Raw genomic sequence first — 16256 nt, 5'->3', positions numbered from 1 at the left:
TTAACTAGGTTAATTAGGGTAACTAGTCAGGTTAGGGTAATTAGGCAAGTTATTGTATAATGATGGTTTATACAGACAGTAGGGAAATAAATAGTTTAAGGGGCTAATAATTTTGACTTTAAAATGATTCATAAAAATTAAAAAACTGCTTTTATTCTTGCCGAAAAAAACAAATTAGACTTTCTCCAGAAGAAAAAATATTATCAGACATACTGTAAAAATTTCCTTGCTCTGTTAAACATCATTTGGAAAACATTTAAAAAAGAAAAAAAATTCAAAGGGGGGCTTATAATTTTGACTTCAACTGTAGATGAGCAATTATATGCAAATGTCAACCTTGCCATGAAAAAAATCTAGTTTTTCCTCATAAATGAAAAAATATTAAATAAAATAAAGTCAATTATTTTGTTCTGTAGAGAGGCATCTTTTATCCTTTTGATTAGCATTATTTATTTTGGGTTGTGCAGTTTAATTCACAGAATTTCTACAAAGTATGTTGTCTACTGACTTTTTTTTATCACATCCATAACGCATGTTTCTTTTCCTCATTTAAAGAACAAAACATGTTACCAGGTTAATATTTTTCTGCTCCCATAACACTGTGGTCAGTTGTTCTTGAAAATATAAACAGATGTCTCAGTGTAATGTTAACATCTGCTTTCTAAGTGCATTTATGTTTCGAGTTTTTACTGCAAATGTCACATCCATAACGCTGAAATGGCTCCTATAAAGGCAATAAAGTCACTAAAGTTACCCAAGCTGTTAAACCTTTGGTTAAGCAACATTTGATTGGGACAGAATAATAATAATTATTATTATTCCTATTATTAAATTGCAGTATTTTTATAGAACTTTAAACTACCCCTTCAATATGTACAATAAGAAACAAAAAGAAGGAGCTTTGGCTGCATATACTCTGGGGAAGAATGTCTGAGTGTATCAATTATATTAGTTTTTTTTCACTTTTTTGCTGTGCTTGAATGCTGAAGCAGCCCTTCTATGAATTGTCTGTCACTGATATGGTCCTCCGCCAATTTGAGTTTGAGACCCCTGCTTTACGGCATTTATGCAGCATTGCATATTTACTAATTCGGGGCAAAGATAATCTCAATTAATCCCATCCAAAATAAATGTTTGTTTTAACATAAGATTTGTGTGTTTATTATATAGATTTATAATCTATATGTATTACACTCACATATTTAAAAGAATACATATAAAAACAATCTGTTTTGAAATTTACAGAGATACTATTAGGTGCAAACCAGAACCCCCTCCTCACCAGCGTCAGCAGCCAGCGGCATCCCTGCCCAGCACTAATATTGACATTTAAATTTAAGCAGGCACAAAGCAGCTTTGAGCGTGCCATGAAGTGCTTAGAATTGTACATTTGCATTCAGAGTTTGATGTAATCTCAACTGAACCACGATCAGAGAGTGGGATGTAGATTAGCTCCTCCCCTTTTTAAAAAGTAACCAATGGCGCCTTATACATCAAAGCTCTGCCAGTGAGAATAGTTGAGCTGAAGCACATCGAATTAAAAGCAAATGAGAAGTGTCTTGAAGGTGGTGGGGCATGTCAGATATAGAAAGCATTTGATTGGTTGAGATTTGATGAGAAACATCATTGATCTAAGTGACAATCTGCAAGTTTTGAATGTTTATATCAGGTTTAGATCTTCTAAACTGTTTTGGAGCACACTAGCTTATAGATATCCTTAAAACTAACAATACTGCTGCTAACATATATACAACTTTATTTTGATTTCATGGGACCTTTAACTTGACCTATGTGAAGAAACCTTTTTATTTAGTCACTGGAGTTTACATGCCTAATATAGATTAGTAATAATGTCACGTGTAAGCTTGTGTGTATTTATGATTGGCGCGCAGGGAATGAAATACCTTCACCACAGGAACGTCTGCCATGGCAGGCTGAAATCCAGGAACTGTGTGGTTGATGGGCGCTTTGTCCTCAAGATCACAGACTATGGCTACAACGAGGTGTTAGAATCTCAGAGATTTCCTTATATTGAACCACCAGCTGAAGGTACAGTTTATTTTTATTGTTTTATTTGCTTTAACACATTCGTTTAATTCGCAATGAAATATGAATGTATTTTAAACCCTGCAGACCTGCTGTGGACGGCCCCTGAGATACTGAGAGGGTCCTACCCAGGTCTGCATGGCACACATTCTGGCGATGTGTACAGCTTCTCAATCATCATGCAAGAAGTGGTCATGCGAGGGCCTCCGTTCTGCATGCTGGAGAATACTTTTGATGGTAAACTCATATACATATTCACTATTCATGGGTTTTAACACTTCTTCATAACACAAATATGATCCATTTTTTTACAAACACGCACACACACACAAACATTTATTTGTTTATGAAAGATTTATTTTTGTTAATTTGCTTTTATTATGATAGGACAGTATACTGACAAGAAGTGAAGTGGGAGAGAGAGTGGGGGATGGTATCGGAAAAGGTCCATGATCCGGGCCTCGTACATGCACCATAATAGATTTTATTACAAGCAGTCAAGACAACAGATATTTTATGTTGATTTAACTTATTTGAATAAGTTAATCAGGTTTCAGAGTTGAAGCTAATATTTTTTGTCATTTATATTGATGTATTTTGAGATGACGAGAAAAGTTCATTCAACGAAAACTAAAAAATTTAAGTCTGCAATATTTTTGTGTGTGTGTGTGTGTAGAATGTCCACAGCACAGTATGTAAAACATAAATTGTTTTAAAATACATTTTTTATGTAAAAAATAAAATAAAATTGTTGAGAAAACATTAAAAAACACGGCAACTGGATGCAGTAAGTACTTTGAGTTGTCTCAACAGCTGTTTTTTAGTTCTTCTCAGTAACAATATTTTGTTCAGCTAACATCATTTTGTTTATTCATACAATGTTGATTTTTGTATTTTACTGATAAAGATATTCTTGTCACATCAACTGAAGCAACAGTTACTGCTATTTTCTGTTTAGTAGATGATTTTTTCAAATTTGCAAAATAAGTAATTAGTACTAGTTAGCATATCATCTTGTTTTTAATCATTTTACTTAAAAATGACAAAGACAAACTTACTAAATTCATTTTTTTTTATTTGGCTTAGTACCTTTATTAATTAGGTGTCACCACAGCGGAATAGACCGCCAACTTATTCAGCATATGTTTTACACAGCGAATGCCTTTCCAGCTGCAACCCAGTACTGGGAAGCATTCATTCACACTCAGACATCTGTACCACAAGTCTTTGGACGGTGTGGGAAACCGGAGTACCCGAAGGAAATCCATGTGAACACAGGGATGCCAACTGACCCAGCCGGGTCTCGAACCATCAAAGTTCTTAATGTGAGGCGACTGTGCCACCAACAGCGCCTCTGTCACCCCTCTTTCAAGCAACTGATAAACAAGCTTAGTTTTCGATCGTCACGTCACACATGCGCAAATTATTTAAATATCAACATTCCTGTTCAACACAAAAATGTTTGTCCAGAAAACTCAGTTAAACATGTAGACATAACATTTTAGATAATATTGTTGACATAACATATATTTTTATGTAATCAATTCTTATTCACAATTCTTAGTATATATGACAGAAAAAGTACAGTGTGCTAAACAAATGGTGATTTAGTTTTTTCAGTGTACGTGAGCGCATTAAAAGCATTGGATGCAGCTCAGATTGCACTGCACCAGGTCACTATTCTGCTATTAGCACTGACCATTTGCTTAAATATTAAATCTACTGTATTTTTCATGCAAATTGTATCTAGAGAAAAACTGACATATAATAAATATGTAAAATGTCTTTACTTTAGAAATCATTTGACATTGTTTTTTATACCCTCCGTTATGAATAAGTTTAAAGGGATAGTTTACTAGTAACCCACTATTTACAGTATTTTTTAAATCTATTTTACACTATTTATTTTTATTAGTTTTTTCTTTATTCTGTTGAACACAAACGAAGAAAGCTAAAAACCTGTAACCACTGACAACCATGGTAGGAAAAACATATACCCTGCACTGCAGTCAAAGGTTACCGGTTTCCAGCTTTCTTTAGCATGTCTTCTTTTGTGTTCAACAGAAGAAAGAAACTCAAATAGTTTTGGAAGAAGTGAAGGGTGAGAAAATTTTCGGGTTATTCAAGTTTTGGGTGAACTATCTCTTTAATTGCATAAACCTGAGAGTAAAAGTACAGCTGCCAATTGAATAACTGCTTATTCTCATTAATTCTGACCAGTTTCTAGCAAAAATAACAATAACTAATAGTAATTATCATTTTTATTTGTATTACTTTCTCATGCAATCTGGTTGTGTGTAATGAATTCAAATTGATTCACAAGGATGAAACTTTGTACATTGTATAAAATGCTAGAAATAAAGGTCAGTTGACTTGCCAATACACTTATGGACACCAACTGTGCTTTCTGCATGGTCCTTTCCCAATACCACCCCATTAAACCATCAAACTTAGCTTTCTAATCTTTTCTATCACAATAAAGGGAAAAACTGTGACATAATGGTGACTTGACTTGATTTGATATTTTACTTTAGATTTCTCTGTACTTTCCCATTACTTGCTAGAATCCCACTTTGAATTCCACTGATCTATAGCTATACCATGGCTATATTTCTAGATTGTTGAAATGTGGACCCTTTTCACATTTTCAGGTTTCTCAGTGGTGGAAGTCATCGTAGTTGGGTAAACGTAGAGCACAGTGAATGGGAGAGTACAACAACTATTTTTTTATTATCCTATTTATTAAAATAATAAAAAAAAAAACTACACTATGTTGTTGTCAAGACTTTTAGAGAAAGGAAAAAAAATTGTGTGAGACTGATAACGGCAGCCAGAGAAGAGAATAAATTCAAATTTACCCTCAGTCAAATAGACGTTGCATTAGAAACACCACGCACAAGCTGAGAATCACAAAAACATCTAAATATTAAAAGCTTTCAAGGATTTAAGATTAAGATGACCGTTAAGCATGTCATAACAGTCTTGTGAAAAGGGTGCTTTCCTTACTTTTACGATGTTCTTGTATGTCTTGATTATATAGAAATTGTCCAGAAGGTCCGGAAGCCTCCACCAATGTGCCGCCCGATTGTATCTCCAGATCATGCTCCGATGGAGTGCATTCAGCTTATGAAGCAGTGCTGGAATGAACAACCGGAGAAAAGACCCACATTTGATGAAATCTTTGACCAGGTGAATATCAGCGAAGCTAAAGTATAATGTAATGTCCCATGATGCTATTCTTACAATGTTGTTCTTTTAAAAAAAAACTGTTTAATTTATGGAAGAAGTCAGACAGTTGTGCTTTGGGTTGACAACTGTTTTTATGTACATAATATTGCTACAAAAAGTATAGAAATATCTTGTATATTTTCTAATCTGATTTAAATATATATTTTACAGCCATGAATTTCATTAAATGAAATATTTGTAATATATTAATCTACTTTAAAAATCTGATTTTATCTTCCTCAAAATGTACATTTAAACAACAAAACAAATTTACTATATTACAGAAAGTCACATGGCCACTATCCACCATAAACAAGGCCAGTGCTCATTTAACATCAAGGTAATGTACAAGACTAAAATTGCAATAAATATTAACTCAAAACAATGAAATCTTAACACAAAACACCATAGTACACATAGTTGACAACAAAACTTAAAAAGATTATTGAGTTATTGGTAATAATGAGATGGTGTTTCTGTGTTTCTCTTTACATAAAATAGTAAAACCTCATTGTTCATAGCTTTTACTTCGCCAAAAAATAAAAATTATAAGTAAAATGACATATAATGCAAGACATTTTTTTACGATAACATTATTATTATTACAACAGCTTTTACATTACTTTAAAATTACAGTATCATTTCACAGAGTAGTTATTTCATCTTGTTTAAAAAAAGAGTTTACACCAGCAAGCAGAGGCCACAAATGCTGTAGCAAAATGCGTTGGTAAGCTGTTGGTATCACTTTAGAGATCAGTATGCATATGTGCTCAGCCTCTCTCTTATTCTCTCCACAGTTCAAGAACGTTAATAAAGGGAAAAAGACCAACATCATAGACTCCATGTTGCGAATGCTGGAGCAATATTCCTCCAACCTGGAGGAGCTGATCAGGGAAAGGACAGAGGAGCTGGAAATAGAGAAACAAAAGACAGAGAAACTCCTGACGCAAATGTTGCCCCCGTAAGCATCAGATACACAGACTTTACTTTCTTTAATGTGTAATGCTGCTTTTTAACCATGAAAAAAGTTCTACAAAGTACAAATGGAGTAATTCTCTGTAACAGTAAGCACTATATCTGAACTTCCTCATGTTTCATGATTGTAGTTCTGAGTATTCATCAGGTAATGTACACATGCATCAGTGAGTGTGTTCACAGGAATATTCTTAAGCTGATTATGCTTTATAAGCTGATATGTGTAATGTCATCACCAGATCAGGTATAGGCGCATGAATAAACTGCTGAGACGCAGGTAAAAGTGTTTACATAATAATAATAATAATAATAATAATAATAATAATAATAATAATACATTCTATCTATTTAAAGGCGTCTTTCTGGCTACTCAAGGACACCGTACAATAAACAAGAGCAATAAAACAACAAGAGAAATAATAAAAATATACACAGCAAAAGTGCAGATAAAATTAATTAAATTATTTAAGCCATCTTAAATAAGTGAGTTTTGAGTCTTGATTTGAATAGTGTGAGGGAGTCAATGTTTCTGATGGCAGGTGGTAGTGAGTTCCAAAGCCTCGGAGCAGAGCGACTAAATGCTCTGTTGCCCATAGACGATAGACGAGCAGAGGGAACAGACAAGTGGAAATGTGGATAACAGGCAGACAAAAATAGAGGGGCGAGACTGTGGATGGCTTTGAATGTTTACATTAAGATTTTAAAATCAATTCGAAAATGAACAGGTAACCAATGAATCTGCTGCAGGACAGGGGTAATGTGATAAGGAGGGGACATGCAGTTCAAAATTGGAGTATTTGTCAAAACACGACTAAATAAACTGTCAATGTGGTAAGCAATATTGTCTTGTTTTCCATATGAAATAAGACTATTTTGCTTATCCCCAAAGCAGATTATTTAGGTTGTTTTAAGGGAAAAACTCATTTAATTTAAACATTATTTCTGAAAACAAGTCAATATTTGAGATTGTTGGACTAGAAACAAGACAAAAGCATTTTTGTGAGTGATCACAGTTGTTTTTGTTGCCGTTAGCTCTTTGATGTCAGATCAGTGTGGCTTACCTGACACTTGGGACATATAGCAGGAAGTAGTAACAGAATGATGATTGATAACCACCAGATTGAATTAGTCGAAAGTTATGAGTACCTACACTCTTAGAAATAAAGGTACAGGAGCTGACACTGGGGCAGTAACTTTTCAAAAGATACATATTTGTACCCAAAGAGTCTACAGTGGTACCTTAAAAGTACATATTAGTGCATACATTTGACGTACCACTATGGACCCTTCAGGTACAAATATGTATCTTTTTAAAAGGTACTACCCCAGTTGCAGCTCCTGTACCCTTATTTCTGAGAGTGTAAATAGTATTATTGATAATAAATGCAATTTTATTGAAAATACTTAAAGACTGTGTAGGACAGGCCAACAAAGACGCTATTGTCTGCGGAAATTAGTGAAGTTTAATATTGATACGACTCTGATGGTTGCATTTTATAAGGCTTATGTAGAATTAATTTGAACCTAATTTGTTGATTTTCTTCTTTAAATGTAAAACAGAAGAATGCACTGTCCAGGTTTATAATACCTGCAGCAAAGTATTAGGGGTGAAAGTCGTGGGGTTATCCAATTTGTATGAAATTCATGTGTTAAAGAAAACTCATCAGATTACATCTGACATTTCCCATCCTCTTTTTGATTCATTTCAAAACCTTGCTTCAGGATCTCAGTATAGGGTGCCTTTGGCAAGGACCAACAGATTTAATTTTTTATTTGTTCCTTGTGCCATTGATTTGCTGAATTTTAATGGGAAGAGGTAGCTTCTGTTTTTAGTTCTATTAATGTTGTTTAATGTTTGTATTTATGTTGTAAATCTATTATGCTGGAGAACAAATTGCCCTAAAAGGGGACAGTAAAAATACAGTAAAAGTATATTACAGTGAATATAAATTATATATATATATATATATATATATATATATATATATATATATATATATATATATATATATATATATATATATATATATATATATATATATATTTATATACATACATACATACATACATACATACATACATACATACATACATACATACATACATGTTGAAGTCACAATTATTAGCCCCCCAATTATTTATTTTTTCCCCCAGTTTCTGTTTAATGGAGAGAGTTTTTTCAACACATTTCTAAACATTATAGTTTTAATAACTCATGTCTAATAACTGATTTATTTTATCTTTGCCATGTTGACAGTAAATAATGTTTGACTATAATTTTACAGGACACTACAGCTTAAAGTGACATTTAAAGGCTTAACTAGGTTAATTAGGACAACTAGGTTAGGGTAATTAGGCAAGCTGTTGTACAATGATGGTTTGTTCTGTAGAGTATCAACAAATATAGCTTAAAGGGGATTATAATTAGTCAAGTTATTGTATATTGATGGTTTGTTCTGTAGACAGTAAAAAAATTAAGAAGAATTAATAATTTTGATCTTAAAATGGTGTTTAAAAATGTAAAACTGCTTTTGTTCTAGCCGAAATAAAACAAATGAGACTTTCTCCAGAAGAAAAAATATTATCAGATTTCCTTGCTCTGTCAAACATCAATTCAACTTCAAACTGTACACATTGCATACTACAGAGTAAAAAAAGACAACATAGTATGACAAATTTATGTTATTATAAATAAGAAAACTGCATATATATTTAAAAGTGTGTTTTTTGTTTGTGTTATCTTATCTTCTGTAGGTCAGTGGCAGAGGCTCTGAAGCTTGGCACTACAGTTGAACCAGAACATTTTGAGAGTGTCAGCCTCTATTTCAGTGATATTGTTGGCTTCACCACTATCTCAGCCAATAGCGAGCCCATTGAGGTAGTTGACCTCCTCAATGACCTTTACACAACCTTTGATGCTGTAATTGGAAATCATGACGTCTACAAGGTAACACTGGGAAAATTGTTAGCACTTAATAGTTTTATTGTTAGCAGTCAATAATGCAAACATCCATCATGTCTTTTGAGCATTGTTAGGTCATTGTCATTACTCTCTGAGTAATTACATTTGAGTTGTTTAATTCCTAACTTGTGTTTAACACTTATCCACTGAGTTAAAAATAGTAAAATATATATATCCCAGTGCTCTATTTGCATGTATTTTTGCATTTTTAAATTGTAATTGTGTATTTTACATGGGGTTTATTAACATTTTGAAGGGCACTTCGGAGTGAAAATAATCATGACTGCCATATTGAAGTGTCATTCCAAAACAAAGTGCTTAAAATTGGCCACTTCGAAGGGCTCTTCGCAATTGGATTGGCTCTTTGGAAGGATTTCAAAGGATCAAACTGTGGTCACCTATTATCCTTTGCACATACAAGTTGACTGGTATTGGGTTGATTGGGATTGCATTCTATACAGAAGGTCTCAACCCTATGCACAATTCCCTTCAAAGCTATCCCTTGGGATGGCATGATATGAATACATCTCATTGGAATGCAGTGTGACTATAAAAAAGTTTAGTTTACTATTGGATGTCTGTTTGCATTGCTTGCAGGTGGAGACCATTGGTGATGCTTACATGGTGGCATCAGGTGTGCCCGTTCCCAATGGGAACCGACACGCAGCTGAGATTGCAAACATGGCCCTGGATATCCTGAGTGCTGTTGGGACCTTCAGGATGAGACATATGCCTGATGTCCCAGTCCGCATCCGAATAGGACTTCACACAGGTCAGACTGATCGGTGCTGTTTGGTTAAAGTTGATATTAAAAGCATGTAAATAGTATCTTTCATGTTTTGTATTTTGTATTTTAGGTCCTTGTGTGGCTGGTGTAGTAGGTTTGACCATGCCACGGTACTGTCTCTTTGGGGACACCGTCACCACTGCTTCCAGAATGGAGTCTACAGGACTGCGTAAGCATGAGACATTTGTGTTCACACTTGTCAGGTTTGATTGGTGTGAGTGAGCGAGCTTCTTATAACGGACTTTGGTGCCGTTTGGCTGCAATGTACATGTAACATGGACCAAAAACATCAATACATACAAAAAATGGGATGTGAAGTTTCAAGATGTGACCCTGAAAAGGACAGAAAGTTCAACCACTTTGACCTGTTGGCAATTGCAGCTGTCAAAAAATGGCTCTCCTGATGCTGTCTCGAGTCCTTTACACATTTTACTTAAAAGTAAAAAAAGTCCCTAAAAATTAAAAGTTTCTAACATGTGTAACCCACCAGTCCTACTGAACCCAACCCATAATGAGCTGGGATTAAACCGGCGATTCTTTGCACGGAAATTGGTTGCTCTAGCAAAGTCCTTTAGCACCTTTAGAGGTCAGAGGAGTGAGGTTTACCGCCATAGCACTTGGCTAGCTGGCCTCTGTTACACTCAACCCCCTAAACATCACTCCCATCCCGGACGAGCCCCCATGTGTATCCCAATGGTCCTACTGCACGCAACTCGTGCTGAGCTGGGATCAAACTGGCGATTCTTTGCATGGGAGTCGGTTGCTCTAACCAGGAGGCTAAAGACCATGGAATCTAGCGACTGTCAATAGAGCACTTTTAGAGATCAGAGGAGTGAAGTTTACCTGTGTAACACTTGGCTAGCTGGCTTCCATTACACATGCATACAAATGGATTTAGCCCAGAACATAGTGTTTTGAAAGTTCAATATGTTCTGTCCAAAAAAAAAAAGCTAAGCAACCAGATCTAAACACATTTATCATTACATATTATCATTTTTGGCGTGGACAAATACAACCAAGCCAAGCAAACTACGTGAATGCATCAAGCATAATTGTGATTGCAATAAACTGTTAACAACCCAAAGTCAGTTTGGCATAACGCTAGCTGAAAGATTTTGTAAGTGACTTTAATTATTGTATTACTATATTTTAATGTGTATTTACAAATTGAATTGAAAGTGATAAAACTAAATTATATTAGTAATTCAGTGAATGCCTTTCATTGTTTTATTTGCTTTGCTCGTAGTGATTTAAAAAAAGACAAATATGTGTGTGTGTTTGCAGCATACAGAATCCATGTCCATTCAAGTACTGTGAAGATCCTTATGGAGCTGAAATTGGGGTACAGAGTAGAGCTGAGAGCCAGAACAGAACTCAAGGTGAGCTCTGAGCTTTGCTGTTGAGAAAACCAAGGATACAGTACAACAATGTTAAAAATAATTAAACTGTCTGACTTCCTAATCCTTTCACAATATATTTTTGTAGTGCAACTTACAGAAGCCAAGAAATGTTAACAAATATATATATATATGTCTATAAATTTTTTATCTGAATCCAATAATTACTTCCTTCCCAGTACTGGGTTTACAGCTGGAAAAGCATCCGCTGTGTAAAACATATGCTGGATAAGTTGGTGGTTCGTTCCGCTATGGTGACCCCTGATGAATAAAGAGACTAAGCTGAAGAAAAATGAATGAATAAAATTAGTTCCCCCATCTCCACAAAAAAAAAAAAATTGTTTATAGTTAAAAAGTTCTATCTGATTTATTTTAATTATGAGTGCTCTCCAGAATTATTGAGCAGGTTATTTAAATGAAGCCACTCATAGGAAACAGCCTTTGTTTATTTGATTGTAACCAAGAATGTGCAGTTGAAAACAAATTGTTAGCCCTCCTGTGAAATTAATTCATTTTTTACATTTTTTCCAAAATATGTTTAACAAAGAGGAGTTTTTTTTCAACACATTTATAATAACTCATTTCTTTTTGACAGTATGTAATATCTTACCAGTATTTTTTTTTTTAAGTGTATATACATACATATATATAAATTAAATGGACAGCACCTGAGTTAAATGTATGAGTGTCCAAATCAAAGGGTCTGAATACGGAGGACCATGTGATATTTCAGTATTTCTTTTTTAATAAATCTGCAAAAATATCAACAATTCTGTGTTTTTCTGTCAACATGAGCTGCTGTGTGTGCATTCATTAGGAAAAAAATAACTTAAATGATTTCACCAAATGGCTGAAATATAACAAAGAGTGAAAAATGAAAGGGGGGCTGAATACTTTATGTACTTTAAGTATATACAATAATATTAAATCATAAAGTCTTTTATTTCAATAAGTGGATCTAGCTTCAACTGAATGAAATATTGAATAGGGGGCGGGGCTTTCTTTTTGTCAAGCATTACATTATGTATTACAATATAGCTATTCCTAATAATCATAGTCAGCTTTGCTGCTTAACTGGATTACATTATTTTCTTTATGTATTATATGAACAAGTTTGAGTTTATGAGGAAAATTACCCACAGTTTTACCATAGCACGCACATGCATGCTTGCTGTAGAACCACAATGGTCACCACTTCGGATGTAACGGTCAGCTGAATAGATGCACTGTGCTTCTCTACAGGGCAAGCGCATAGAAGAAACCTACTGGCTGACCGGGAGGGACGGCTTCACCAAACCGCTCCCCGTGCCCCCCGTGCTCAAGTCAGGGTAAGAGGAGGCCTTTCCCTGGCCTGTGTCCCGCAGTGTGTGTCTGTCTTCTTGTTTATCTTCTCCACTGTATTTTTCAGGCAAATGGCTCATGGCTTGCAGATGGAGGAGATAGCCGCATACAAGAAGCGGAAAGCAGAAGCACAGCTTGCAAAGAAGAAAAACTGAGGTAATGTTATGCATGGAGAATGTATAACATTACTCGATGTGGCACAGAGAGGTTGGGGGAGGACGGGGCATGAAGAGTCAGTGTGGGAAGCTGTTGCCAATTTTTCCTCATTTCGGTTGGGCTTCATTCTCCAACCATAAACGAGACTCAGTTCTTCTACTTTCAAGTAATGTTTCTCAAACGATACGACTGTGTCATCTTTTTGTTTGATAATTTCGATTGATTGTCAGCTTAGAAATTAGCACACCTTAAATCGAAATGAAATACATTGTGTGTGAATTGGTGATGTCTGGTAACTCTGTACCCCCTATCAGATATTCTTCACTGCAAAAAATGCTTTTCTTACTTAGATTTTTTTGTCTTGTTTCTAGCCCAAATATCTACAAATTCTTAAATCAAGAAGCATTTTCTAGACAAACAAAACATATTGTCTTGTTTTAAGAAATAATATGCCAAAATAAAGTGAGTTTTTCCTTAAATCAAGCAAAATAATCTGCCAATGGGGTGAGCAAAATAATTTTGTTTTTCGATTTCATTTTGGCATATTATTTCTTAAAACAAGACAATATGTTTTGCTTGTCTAGAAAATGCTTCTTGATTTAAGAACTTTTAGATATTTGGACTAGAAACAAGACAAAAAATCTAAGTAAGAAAAGCATTTTTTGCAGTGTTGGTCTTGAAGATTTGTGACTTGCCTAAGATAGTGGTTATAAAAGCTCTCTCCTTTCAGATTGGATGGCGCTCCTCAGATTTTCAAAATGGATCGTCGGCTATGTTCAGCATACTGTTATGTTTCTGCTTGTGTGTTCTGTCATGCTCTGGATGTCTTGTTTGTTCTCAGTGTTTTATGTTTCATGTCTTAACATAGGCCAAAACTTTATTTCTATATATTTAGAAGATTCAGTTTTTATGCTTTCATATGAGATATAATGTAAATGTCTTTTCTAAATTAACGAATCAATAAATAAATCAATAAATAATCAACCGATCGATCAGTCATGAACTTCAGATGTGAAATTAGTGTAACATTGTCATATTGTCCACATTTGTTTATAGTTTTGCATGAAAATATTCAAAAATTTATTAGCCCTCTTGTAACAAAAGTAGTTGTGTTTCATGTTTCCACATAGGTTGTGAATCTAATGTGATGTGTTAATGTCTTTACGTTTGTTTTTTTCAGTGTGATTAACATATAATGGTTAAATTAAAGTGATAGTTCACTCAAAAATGAAAATTCTGCTATCATTTATTCACCGTCTACTTGTTACAAACCAGTTTGAGTTTTTAGTTTGCGTTCAGTTTTAGTTTGTCATGTTAAAAACAAAAGAAGAAATTTTGAAGAATGTTGTACACCTGCAACCATCGACCTCTGTAGTAGGAAAAACAAAAAATATCTTAGAATATCTTAGAATATCTTCTTTTGAGTTGAACAGAACTAAAACGGGTGTCAATGGTGAGTAAATGATTGAGTAGTTTATTTTTGGGTGAACTATCCTTTCTAGTATGTATACTTAAACGTCCTCCTTTCTGTTTTTGTTTTTTCAACGTGATGTAATTTGATGTATTTGATCAACTAAGATGGTGTTTCCCTCTTTGTGTTTCTGTCTTACAGACTCGAATCAAAAGATTTTAAGGTGATGCTCAAGAAAGCAGTGAGGAAGATCTCAACTGTGCGTCAGGTGGCTCAGCTCACCCTGTCAGATGAGGGGAATGTCATGATCCACCATCACGACCTTTAATCTTTACCTTCCTGACGACACACCTGCATACTAAAGGAAACTGATTGTGGAGAAAGGGACAACTAACTAAACAAGCCTGTTTGGCTATTGGCTATTTTTACAACTCCTCTAGAGTTAAACAGTTGAGTTTTGCCATTTTTAATCCAGTAAGCCATTTTCCAGAGACTAGTTTTTTCAAAAAATTTCATCTGGATCAAATTGGTTCATATTTGGAAATCCCATGTTTTGCTATCCAGGATTAAATAATCTATCTTACTTTTTATTACAGTCTTTTAAAGGAACATAGGGTTAGAGCTGTAATCATGCCATAACATTTAAGCCCGACATGGCCCGAACCCATCAGAATTCATCTGGAGCTTGACAAGTATTTTGATGACAGATTTTTAAAAGCCCGAACCCATTTACAGCCTGACTCTATTCAAATGTTGTTGTTTTTTTGAGAATAAGTCATTTCAAGAATAAGTCAACGTAATTTATTCATAACAAACGTATATGCCACTTAGAAGTTAAAACAAAGGAATAAAATAAGTTCCCCTTCGGGGGGAACTCCAGCACTATAAGTGGATTTGATTGTTAAAATCCACGCATAGGGAGGTTCGGTTCAGAAGCTACTCGTCTGAAAGAGTATTGAACGGGCCAATTAAGAATGAATTGGCAGCGCAAGCCTGCGCAGGTGAGCGGCATAAGCAATCAACTGAGTATATAAGCTCACCTGGCGCCAGCAGACGCTATCCTTTTCGCTTCAGAGACTTTTCTGATCGAGGTTCATGAGGGTTCCTCCTGCTGTCTACAGCCACTTCGAGCGAACGAGTGTCTCCCGGTCCAGAGCGAGTCCACGCAGCGGCAGATGGTCGAGCTGGGTTTCTCCCTTGCCTGGCGTCCCTTTGGGTCCGGTCCTCCAGAGCGGTGCGTATTGTTGCAAAGCATCCTAAAAGAGCAACACAGTCGTGCAGCACGTCCTTTTCAGGACGGCGCTCCGACTGTGCGTTTCTGGTTGCGGGGGTTTCCTGGCTCCGGATGATGGGCACGATCACTGCATTACATGTTTGGGGGTCCAGCATGTTAATGTGGTGCTCGGGGGCGGTTCATGTCGTCACTACGATGCCATGACCGTCGCGCAGTTGAGATCGCGGCAAACTCTCGTGAGAGAGCGAGCCACCCCAGTCGCCTCCTGTTCTGCAGCGGGGGCTCGGGCAGATCTGAGGGTTCCAGCGAGAGATAATCCGCTGCCTAAGGACTCGCGGACCTCTCGCTCCTCCAAGCGCTCCATCCAAGCTTCGGGCGCTGGGAGTGATCCGTCTAATCATCTCTCATCCGTCTCTCACGCTCGCTGTCATCGGAGATCAGATGTCCTCCGCGGTATCGGAGGGTGGGCTTTCATTGTCCGACGATGATCCGGACCCGCTCGCCCCCTTCGGGCAGGTGAGCGCTGTCAAAACGGATACTGAAACGGACGTGTTAGCCGTGCTTTCCCGGGCTGCTTTGGCCGTGGGTTGGAGATGGTTTATCCCCCAGCTCCGCGGCCGGACCGACTAGAGGGGCGTTCCCTTCTTCCCGGCGACGCACAGTAGGCTCACGCGGTCTTAAAGAGCACCTTTTTTCTGCTCGTGCTGCGTGTCCCTCCA

At 36.0% G+C, this 16256-nt stretch overlaps 1 protein-coding gene across 9 annotated transcripts in view; it reads left to right on the top strand.

Moving 5' to 3' along the window:
* Positions 1–15147, top strand: part of gc2 (guanylyl cyclase 2) — a 33091-nt gene extending 17944 nt beyond the window's left edge. For 3 of the 9 annotated variants that reach the window (XM_073906085.1, XM_073906084.1, XM_021477384.3), the window contains 10 exons: positions 1893–2049; positions 2134–2283; positions 5087–5235; positions 6072–6235; positions 9004–9196; positions 9809–9983; positions 10069–10167; positions 11283–11377; positions 12638–12723; positions 14505–15147. In XM_073906085.1, coding sequence (XP_073762186.1) covers positions 1893–2049; positions 2134–2283; positions 5087–5235; positions 6072–6235; positions 9004–9196; positions 9809–9983; positions 10069–10167; positions 11283–11377; positions 12638–12723; positions 14505–14631 — 1395 coding nt within the window. In that variant the 3' untranslated portion in view covers positions 14632–15147. Of the gene's footprint in view, positions 1–265; positions 374–1892; positions 2050–2133; positions 2284–5086; positions 5353–5398; positions 6542–9003; positions 9197–9808; positions 9984–10068; positions 10168–11282; positions 11378–12637; positions 12724–12803; positions 12893–14504 lie in introns of those variants that run through there. The other 6 variants (XM_073906087.1, XM_073906086.1, XR_012382277.1 and 3 more) reach the window with 4 other exon arrangements.
* The last annotated feature ends 1109 nt before the right edge of the window (positions 15148–16256 follow it).

Source organism: Danio rerio, chromosome 7 (assembly GCF_049306965.1).
Source record: "Danio rerio strain Tuebingen ecotype United States chromosome 7, GRCz12tu, whole genome shotgun sequence".
NCBI classification, from domain to species: Eukaryota; Metazoa; Chordata; class Actinopteri; order Cypriniformes; family Danionidae; genus Danio; species Danio rerio.
The sequence above is the reverse complement of the archived record's forward strand: the minus strand, read 5'-3'. Positions and strand labels throughout refer to the sequence as shown.